Source organism: Callionymus lyra, chromosome 12 (genome assembly GCF_982586985.1).
Source record: "Callionymus lyra chromosome 12, fCalLyr1.hap1.1, whole genome shotgun sequence".
NCBI classification, from domain to species: Eukaryota; Metazoa; Chordata; class Actinopteri; order Syngnathiformes; family Callionymidae; genus Callionymus; species Callionymus lyra.
Window position 1 is genome coordinate 16,959,584 of NC_141829.1, and position 10,773 is coordinate 16,970,356.

At 35.9% G+C, this 10,773-nt stretch overlaps 1 protein-coding gene across 1 annotated transcript; it reads right to left on the reverse strand.

The window, feature by feature from the left end:
* Nucleotides 1-35: 35 nt before the first annotated feature.
* Nucleotides 36-8,566, reverse strand: pla1a (phospholipase A1 member A). Its single transcript, XM_087803863.1, has 11 exons — nucleotides 8,363-8,566; nucleotides 7,741-7,996; nucleotides 6,136-6,313; nucleotides 5,961-6,069; nucleotides 4,254-4,355; nucleotides 4,044-4,136; nucleotides 3,756-3,920; nucleotides 3,594-3,683; nucleotides 2,246-2,351; nucleotides 1,128-1,283; nucleotides 36-968 (listed from the first exon to the last, which is right to left on the reverse strand). Exons 1-11 carry the CDS (start codon nucleotides 8,424-8,426, stop codon nucleotides 887-889), a joined length of 1,401 nt encoding a protein of 466 aa, XP_087659989.1. The 5' UTR covers nucleotides 8,427-8,566; the 3' UTR covers nucleotides 36-886.
* Nucleotides 8,567-10,773: the final 2,207 nt, after the last annotated feature.

Below are 10,773 nucleotides of genomic sequence, written 5' to 3' on the forward strand. Positions count from 1 at the left end.
ATCGCAGATGTGATATTCAGCCAAAAACTTCAAGATGAATTCATTGTATTTATTTCTGAAAAAACATTTATTAGTATGTGACACTGCTGTCCATGATACTGCACTTAAAAAACATGTTCTCGTTAAAATGTAACATAAGCTTTGGTTCAATTAAACTAAATTAAAGTCATTATACAGGATACATTTGTGAATGATTTTTTTAACACATCACCCGTGCCCCACAATGCATTGCTTCCGCTGTCTGTGCCAAAACTGCAGCTCTTGCAGTTTCTGCTGTGGCCAGTAGGTTTCAATGGTGGTCCAAGGAACAAAAGAGGTGTATATATAATATGTGAATGAATGTTGTCCAAAAAAAAAACATGATACCACTTTGTTTAACGGGGCCAAGTTTCCTCCACGGTGTGCAGTGAAAGTCCAGCATGATCTCTGTCGTTCTTCCTGCCCTACACAAGAGAACTGAACCAACATGCCTTTCTGCCAAACCTATGTTGAACTTTGAATAAATGTTGTGTAGTATTGCTATTACTCAATAAACAGTTTGGTCCAAGAATGATGTTGTTGTTTTTGCTTTTATTAATAAAGATCAGAATCAGAAACTTTTATTCCCAGTGTATTTACCATAAAACAAATATAAAAAAAAAAACATAAAACTATTTAAAAAGGCATTTAACGACAAAAAATGAAAAAAAGTTCAGTTACAAAATTAATCTAAACTGTTTTACGAATAATCTATCACTTAATAAATGTCAGAAATGTACATCCAAATGATCAAATAAAAAAAGGCAATAATTAATAATGATGTATAAATTGTTGAAATATGTATTTTTATTTATTCATTTAACTGTATTATTACCTGTAACACTTGAAATGTGTAGACATCTTTTTTTTAGCACACTTGTACAAAGTCATGTGACCAAGGCGCTCCACGGCGGACGTTGAAGTTATTCACACAGATCGGCAGGTCCTGGCTGTAGTTGAGAGACGAAAGGAGGTCTTTTTACTTTACTTTACTAAAATTTCACTTAAATAAACGCTAATTATATCACATTTAAATGTAAAATGTAACATTTTGTTTTTGCTTGCTTTTAATAAACTGATTTTTAAAGTGCAAAAAAGTGGGTGTGTACCTGAGAGACGGGAACTCGGACACACAGACGGACTGGAAGTGGACCTCGGCTTGTCGGTAGAAGCGAGATCCAGTGTTCTTCATCTCGATGAAGTGGATCTGACACAGAGGAACCGGGTGAGCCAGAACCATCCTGTACTCGGTCGTGTCCTTCTTCCTGCAGTAACACATAAACATATTTATATATTAGTTTGGTAGTATTTGGTAGTCGTTAGTCACTGCAAACATTTCGAGGGATGTAGATAAAACGTTATTTACGCACTCTTAGTAACAAGTTTTTTCCAGACAAATAGGCGAAAGAGATATTGTGCGGAAAAAAGACGATACTCTCCGGAACAATAGGTGGCGGTAATTTACCAAAAGCTGGGCGTTAACCGCCTAAAAAACAAGAGGAAGAAGAAGAACGTGGTTTTGGTTTCTCATTTTGGAAAACTCACGGATACATGCATATGATGAAGCTTTTACACAAAAATAAATAAATGGTGGAAAGTTATGTGGATAGATATAAAAATAAAAATGACTACCTTACTTACTTATGTTAAAAGTTTTGTACCTTTTTTTTTAACAAATGAAGTAGGTTGCCTATATTCAGGTGCATAGTCTTGAGATTATCTTATACACATATATACGTATACGTATACGTATAAATAGCATATTTGGATGCACTTTATCTTTAGACTTAGATTGTATCTTCTTGTTCTTTCTCTTTATTTCTCTTTGTTGTTGTTCTTATTTTATTTTGATTTATTTTTTATGAAAAATTGCTGTATTTGCTGTGGCTATTGGAAAAAAACAATTTCCCGAAGGAGACCTCCTGAGGGATGAATAAACTTCTACCTTACCTTACCTTACCTTACTTAGTGGCGAAAAAAACAATAAAATATGTGAAATTATTATATGATTAATATTCTTTCATTCATTTCTCCTCCTGGTTGTCTTAATGGAGAGGCTGCAGCCACTCCCAGCTACATAGGGTGAAGGACAGAAGACACGCTGAACAGGTAACCAGATTGTTGCCTCTTTTGGGGACTGGAATATATTATTTTAAATGATAAATATTAATGAAAACCTGCTTTATATCTGAAGGGCACACAGATTATAACTAAAGCAGTTGCTTACATTCGGATCCTCTGCTTGGACTCCTGGTCGTCCGTCCTCAGAGAAACCTCGACCTCCGCACTCTTGATGAGGGCAGACACTTCCAGCTTCAGCAGGATGTGATGAGCTGAACAGAAGATACATGAACTTCAACGTCTGGGAGAAGAACGACCTAAAGCACGTGTCAAACTCAAATCTGAGTCATTCTTATGCGGCCTGTTGGACGGTTTCGCACAAAGAAAAGTATATTAGTGTGGATGTGGATCATGTGAGCTTTAAAGATACCAGGGTTTAAGACAAGATATGGATCAGAGATTATTGACGTCAACAATAATTCAGAGAATTCCAAGAATTGTAAAAGTCACTTCAAAGGAAAGGAAATTGACAAGAGACTAAACACAATAATAATTATAATAGATTAATATTGAGAATATCACAATCACACTTCCTATTACAGAGAGTTTTTTAAATATACTTTTTTTTACATGCAACTTAAGACTGATAAGTAATTTTGGCCCTTTGTGTGTTTGAGGCTGACAAACCTGACCCTGTTTTATTGTTTAAAGGTGGCGTGTGAGGGTGATAGGTATCAAAACTACTTATTAGAACTGCCTTTTTTTTCAATCGTAGATTACATTATGTAACTTCAGAGTATGGGTTTAAAACAAAATATCAACATACCTCGATACTTTTTACACAATTATGTATGGATATTTGACTGTACTGTACAATTATTTTTCGCTTTTAGCTCTTAAATCATATTTAATGTGTTACCATAGTTATTTTACAGTTAAAAGTTCAATAAAGTGAATATGAAATGAAATAGATTTCTTGCAAATATTTACGCAATAATTGTTTTTGGGTTGCAAATAAACTTCCGGTTCCAGTCATTACTTCTTCCGTAGCTAAAACAACATTGAAATCCTATATGATCCTGGTGATGACTGAGGACGAGAGGATACAGTCGACTCCGGCAGCTTTTAAAGATAATATTTGGACATATTTTGGTTTAAATAGAATGAAAGCAGTTTCGACTTTGTCAAGAGTCATGCGGTGTGTAAATTCAGAGTCAAGCACTTGGACAATACTACAAATGTATAGTATCATAATGTATTGAATCGTTGCCTCTGTATCGTGATATATAGTCTAGATTCTTCTCAATACACACGTAACCGCAACTATTTTTCGATTTTCATTTGAACATCTTAATTTATTGATAGTGAAGGATGTTTAAAAAAAGAAAAGATATGAAAGTTTCATTATGATTTACAGTTGGTATGAAAGGTGTAAGAAGAAGGTTTAAGATACTCAATCAAAACACCTCAAGGTGTCCTCGTTGTTGTAGTAGCTGTAGGGATCCATCACTCACCACAGTACGGTGGCTGAGAAGTGGTGAGAAGATACAGCTTTTGTTCTTTGGGAATCGGTGAAACAACTATCCCGGCGTTCTCAGATGGACCTAAAAGTGACACATTCACATCTCGTCATGCTTATGTCTGACAGTGAGAGGCGAAGTGTCGTCAGTTCTCACCTATTGTCGGACATTTTCCATTAAAGTCCTCGCAGTCCACGCAGAGTCCCTTCAAGAAGTCTTCATAACTGGAGCAGGGGATGCCATGCAAAGGGCAGGAGCTTTCCAGAGAACTCATATAGACGTACAGCGCCCTCATGTGGTCACAAAACACATAGCCGGACACTGAAGAAAAGGAAGAAATACATGATTATACCATATTTTGACTTGTTACATTACAGTTATCTCTTATGGTAATTCATGATAATGATCGTAGTAAGTCTTTTAAATCATGATAATGCAACTTACGTGATGACAAACTTTTGCGGGTACATCCTGTCTGATCTTTGCCTCCATTCAGGAAAAAGTCCACGTGACCCACAGGGATGGAAATCCCAAAATCTTAACAAAAACAACAGATTTTCTTTTACAATTTGTTTCATAACTTCCCCTGTTTTTCCCAACAAAAATTTACATTTGTATTTCATCACAAGTGAGTTACAATTTTAGGGAACTTACAGTCGGCGTCTGAGTGAATGGCTTCAACAAAGCGAGCGTCTGACGGGTCCAGCCGGTCGTAAACATCTGCTCCTTTGAACATGGGTCCGGCGGGGTCCAGAGCTGGACAGTTAGGGAAGGAAGAACACGGTTCATGCAACGTGGCAAATGTTTGTTTCCTCAGAACCGGAGTCGGTTGAGTCACTCTCAGTTTTCCATGGAAAAAAACAGTCTGGATATAACCAGTAACATTTTCTCAACCGCTTTTTCTTGAACACTTGAATGCTTTTTTTTAATTAAAAGAAATGTCGCTTTTATTAATAATGATATATAAAAGGTCATTATAGAAAGAGATGGCTCCGTATGGAAGTACAGTATATCAGTGCCATCAGAAAACGGAATAGAATTTATTTTAATTTTTTAATAACGTATTAAAAAAATTGAATATTTCCAAAATAAATGCATTAAAAAATCGTTTGATATTCCAACTCCAATAATAAAAAAAATGTAATTTTCTAAATTCAATATTTTTCAATTTGTAAATTAAAAATGTGTTGTTATAATAGTGCTCTCTGATAATACCAAAATAGTATCGAGCTACTTGATAAAACTTTCAGCTGAAGCTTGAAATTGAAGGTGTGATGTTAAATGTTATTAGTGGCTATGCCCCACCGGTGGGATGTGAATTAGAGGAGAAGGAAACATTCTGGACTGAGGTAGATGAAGTGGTGAAGACTTCAAAGGACATGTTGGTGCAGAAAATAGAGGTGATGAAGAAGTGATGGGAAGGTTTGGTATCCAGCACAGGAACACAGGGGAACAGGTGGCTTTGAGAATTGATCAAAACTTCGACATTTGACTCACTTTCATTTGATTAAAACTGAAACTCTGGTGATTGCTCCTGATGATACGATTCCAGGGTTGAGTCAGTACTTGGGTGACTTAGGTCAGTCTGTCAAACTGAGCCTGAGAAACCTGGGTGTTGTATTTGATAAAGACATGTCTCTTGTTCAACACTGTAGAAAACTGACCAGAAACTGTTTCCTTCAACTGAGAAAAATCTCTAAACTTAGGAAAATGCTGTCACAACATGATCTGGAGCTTGTAATCCATGCGTTTGTTTCTTCTCGTCTGGACTATTGTAACAGTTTGTTTTCATGTCTTAACAAGAAGGAGCTGTCTCGCCTGCAGTTGATTCAGAACTCTGCAGCGAGAATTCTGACCCGCTCTAGTAGAAGAACTCACATTTCTCCGGTCCTTAAAACTCTTCACTGGCTTCCAGTTTCTTTCAGGATCAACTTTAAAATTCTGGTTCTTACTTTCAGAGCTATTCATGGTCAGGCTCCTCCTTACATCACTGATCTGATCCAGCCTTACACCCCAGCTCGGTCTCTGAGGTCTGTGGATCAGAATCTACTTATGGTTCCACGCACACGGCTCAGGACCAGAGGAGAGAAATCTTTTCAGGCTGTTGCTCCTAAGCTTTGGAACAATCTTCCTCTCTCTTTGCGCTTGATGGAGTCTACTGACTCCTTTAAGAAACATCTTAAGATGTTTCTATTTGTGCAGGCTTTTCCTTGAATTTCTCGAACTCCTGTGTTGTTCTCAGTATTATCTTGATCTTTGAAGTATGTACTGTTTTGAGTATTGTTTTGATTGTTAAAGCGCTTTGTGACCCTGGTCTCGAAAAGCGCTATATAAATATATATTACTTACTTACTTACTTACCTGTGATTTTTCCTATCTGTCCTTCAAAGAGAGTTCCCACGAAGCCAGCGACGTGAGATCCCAGACTGAGGCAGATGAAATGGAAGGACTCCAGCTCACAACCATGTTCCTTATGAGCAAAAACAAGAACTCAGTATCGCATTTAAAACCATCTCTGCCGACGTGTCCGTCAAACCTGCAGCCGGTTGATGAGGACGGAGATCTGCAGCGACACGTCTTTGTAGTTCTCCACCACCCGGTTGTAGGCGCGGGAGGCGATATGAAGCCAGTCCACCACCAGCACGTTCACATCCTGGACCCGGAGGAGGGTCTTCGCCAGCTTCTTCACCCAGGATGGACGGTTGCCCATGGCACTGTCGGGGGTTTCAGGAGATGTTCAAGGAGGCAGATTTAAGCATTATTTTCCATGTTTTTGTCCAACGATTATTATATATCATGTGTTTACTTCCTTACAGTTACTTGGTTGGGAGAGTAAATTAATTAATGCCCAGAAAATATACTAAAAGGGTCCCTAACCTTTTTTGCACTACGGACCAGTTAAATGTATGCATTATATTCTTCTCTCATTATGTTTATTTCTGTTGATTTATTTACCATTAATGCATTTACTATTGTTTATTTGTATTTTAATACTGTTATTATTATGTTATTATTATATTTAAAAATACATGTCTTAAAACCATGGTAATCATTGTTTTGTGAGCTGCTGTGACAACCTTAATTTTCCACAATTTAGGAAGAATAAAGGCATATTTTACTCTAACAAAAGTAAAAAAAAACATCATATATAGCTTGTGTTTCACTAATTTTCTCTGTTTAACCAGTTTATTTGCCTGTGATGAGTCGTGTGATGTGATCGATATCGGACAGACAGTTTTTTTTTTTTTCCTGAATCCTGACCCAGACTTACTTTACATTAAAAAAAGTGTGTTCTTTCTTTCCTTTCTTTCTTGATTTGTTCCTTCCTTTCTTTCTTTCTATCTTTCTTGATTTGTTCCTTTCTTTCTTTCTTTCTTTCTTTCTTTCTTTCTTTCTTTCTTTCTTTCTTTCTTTCTTTCTTTCTTGATTTGTTCCTTCCTTTCTTTCTTATTTTCTTACAAGACCCAGGGTTGGGGTCCACTGATATATGATCACTGTGGTAATTGAATAAAAAAGCTAGTAAACACCTAAGAATGTTCTTGTAACAAAGGGAAGAAAATTAGATATGTTAGTGTAAATTGTTTCAAATCTACATTTAATTGTAATTCTTTTAAAAATAGAAAAGCGGATTTAGAATTTAACTATAATTTATACCAGAAATAACAAAGATATTCCAAAAAATATATACTGAGAATTAAAGTAGTAGTTAAGAATAAAAGCAAGTAAACAATAAAACATCAGTTTCTTATCTTCAGTGGGGCCAATAACTACAGTCGTAGCTACTGGATACTCATAGGTGATAATGGGATGTCTGTCAGCAATAGTGGAAAATATCTTCTACACGGTGAAAAGAGAAACAGTGTTGAAACAGATGCTTGTTCTGTTCACAGAGTCTCTTACACCTGGTCGTGTGCTTTGGCTCACGACTGGAAAGAATCTGAGGCTGTGGCTCGTAAAGAAAAAGCTGGAAAAAAAAACGTGTCACAAAAGATAACAAAAGATGCAACTTCTAACAAAAAATGTTTGTATCTCAGCATCATATGATTCATTCCCTTGACCTTATCAGTGATGCCATGACCTCTAACGCAGATGTCAGAATGCGGTGAGTTGTTATTTATTTTAAAGTTCAGAATCCTCTCACCTATAGCCATGAACAATGACTTTGGTCGGTCGGGAGACGTCGAAGTAACTTTTCTTGGTCTCGCTCAAAGACTCCTGGTTGAATAACTCGACACAGTCGATGTTGGACCGGGTCAGCAGGAGGAACTGGACCTGATGATCTTCTGCTTGACGGCGGTACTCTGGCCATGATGTGTCGCTCATCTTCACACAATCTTGTTCGTCCCCCTGCTGCCGCTTATCTTCTGCGCCCATGAGTTCAGGTTCCCCTTGTTTGTCTGGCAGAATATGACACACAAATTATTCTTGTAAACTTGAAAAAAAAATGTTAATCTATTGTTTTATAAAACAACCAAGAAAGCTTGAAGAAGACATGTGAGTTTTTAAAAGAGAAATAGTTATAAACAACAACAAATACAGACAGCATTTAAAAATAAAACAGATTTACATACTTATTATAAGTTAGTTTATGGTTATTTTACTTCACGAATTCTATTTTGTAGCAACAATTTTTTTGTAATAACCAGTAATAAACCCAATTAAATTCATATGACATAAAACAATGAAATTCCCGCATTAACACAGAGATGAAGCATTGTTTTGATACAAACCAATATTATAAATCAAAATAAAAGCAACCATACCTGCCACCACAGACACGAAGAGAATCCAAACACACACGAGAATCTCTAAGTTGTTTAAACCCATTGTTAGACGGAACCGATCCGACTCTCAGCAGGTCCTTCCGGAGATGTAGTGAGAGGAGGAAAGTTGTGGTGGCGTGAGTCATATGAGATCTTCCGTTTGTTCCGATTATAAAAAAAACAAACCCAACCTTTCTCTTTACATCTCGGAGTCCAGACGACAAGTTCAACGGCAGGCGCATGCGCATGGGCTGCCAAAGTGTGGCGCGTCCCACTTGTACTCGGATGTTGGCGCTAACTTTAATTTACGATTTATTAACTACGAAACACATGAATTAATATAAAAAATAAACGTTAAAACTAAAAAATAACGAAACAACGTTTACATATGATCGCCTTAAATCCGACTGTATTTTAGGATTCAAGCGATGATAACCATGTATTACACCCTTTTAACAAACATCACTTTTACCATAATAAAAAATATATATATCTTTATCTTAGGCCTTTAAGTCCACTATTTCATGTTATAACTGAAATAACCTTTAATAAACTGTTTTTATTTTTAATTTTGGGATTACTATAGACGTTTTTTTTTAAATAGAAAGAACCTACAAAGTGTCCACCTAATATATATTACTGTAAATAAAACTAACACAGAAAGTCCTTAAACGAGGGTCAAATAAAATAAATAGCCCTTAAAAAACAACAACAAGTTGTATCTTCTTCTATTTAACAATGACGTGGTTTATTCACAATAAAATAAAAAATGTATCCATAATCATGTCTTTATATGACAAGCATCAAAATTTGCCAAATATTGAATTTCCAAAATTAGCAGGGAACAAATACCTTCACTCACCGACACTTAAGTAAACGTCAATAATCGAAACAAGTGTGAACTCACATTAAGATGGGATATTAATTTCATTCACTTTATTCTATACTCATAGGGTCTTAACCACAAAAAACACATGTTCTTTTTACAACTCAATAAAAATGTTCTCATATTGAAAAATACCCTTCTTTTGGTGTTTACTGGTTCCAATCCTCAGTTTTAAAGCCCACATCTGACCACACAGCTGAATTTGTGTTGAGAGCTCTTGGCTGTGAATCCATGACCTCATTGGTATTCAATGGATGTTTGTTTACTCGCTGGACTCTGAACTAGCTTAGTGGTTAGTGGTGGCATAATGGTGGTGCTGGTATTTGTGGTGTGTCTGTGAGGGAGAGATTCAATTCGATGATCGCTAAATTGATTTTGGAAAATTTTCCTCCCTGAGATATTTCATTATATAATCCACATGTGCAGCCGCCCGAGTTAAAGTGGCAGCACAGGTCGTATAAGGTCAGGCCACCTAAAGAGACATTACTGTAAGGAAAACCTACAAACAGATAGTGTTACCATTGCTATGTGTACAAGAGTAACATAAATGTTTTCTATTTATTTCATAATTATTTGTAAAAATTAGGCTTTCAGTAATATTTCAGCTTTTAAAGCGACAGAAAACGATTTACATTTTGACTGAAAAAGGCTCAGCCAGAGGTTAAAGCTTATAAATACTTGCCTACTTTACAACTTAAGCTATGTAATAAATACATTGATATACACTCATATTCATACCTAAATATATCCCCGTATTTTTATTTCAAATATAACTCCTGCAAGTAAATGCACAGAATCATTTTTTAAATATAACAAATAAGGCTGAGCCCCTTTAAATAAAATACATCTTCTTTTGTCTCCTTTATTAGCTTTTCATAACATAGATTTACATCCATTTCTGAACTAATATCTGCTGTCGAACTCTCTGGAAAAAAAAAAACACTGTTTAAATTGCGTTCTTTAACAATAAACTAACTTTTCGGATTTTAAAACATGACATTTTAAAAATAATGGATCAGTATGATCACAAACTCTGATTTTGTTTTGAATGCGTATGGCTGTTATTTTTCTTTTATAGTAAAACAATTTTACCAATGTGGGTTTTGAACATTGATCCCCATTTGTCCACACATTAAGCTTAAAAAGGATGTATCAGTGAGCAGCAAATTTAATGTAGACTTTTGTGATTCAAGATATCCTTAGTTTTGTACAGGACTGATATTGATTATATTCTAAACACAATACAAGTAGCTTTCTTTATATTAAAATATGTATTTACATCAAACCACGTTTGCTCTTCTAAACAGTCAATTAGTATAAAAAACAGTACTTTATATATATATATAAAACAGTTATTTTGGTCCATCTCATTTAGGGATGAACACAAATCTATCATTATATCCATCAATCTGTCCATCGAGTGTTAGCGGTTGCCATGGACACGAGCGGTGCGTGGCAACGGGAAACCCCTCGGCGCATGCGCCGTCCTCACCGCTGTTGCACTGTGGGATTGAAAAAGTATTGA

Bases quoted from the DNA above. Each gene is read 5' to 3' on its own strand.
- pla1a (XM_087803863.1), bottom strand. From the start codon at position 8,426: ATGGGTTTAAACAACTTAGAGATTCTCGTGTGTGTTTGGATTCTCTTC. The intron at 1,284-2,245 runs GTAAGCAACTGC...GTGTTACTGCAG, and splicing joins TCCAAGCAGAGGATCCGAAT to GAAGAAGGACACGACCGAGT. The intron at 969-1,127 runs GTACACACCCAC...TCTCAACTACAG, and splicing joins TCCGAGTTCCCGTCTCTCAG to CCAGGACCTGCCGATCTGTG.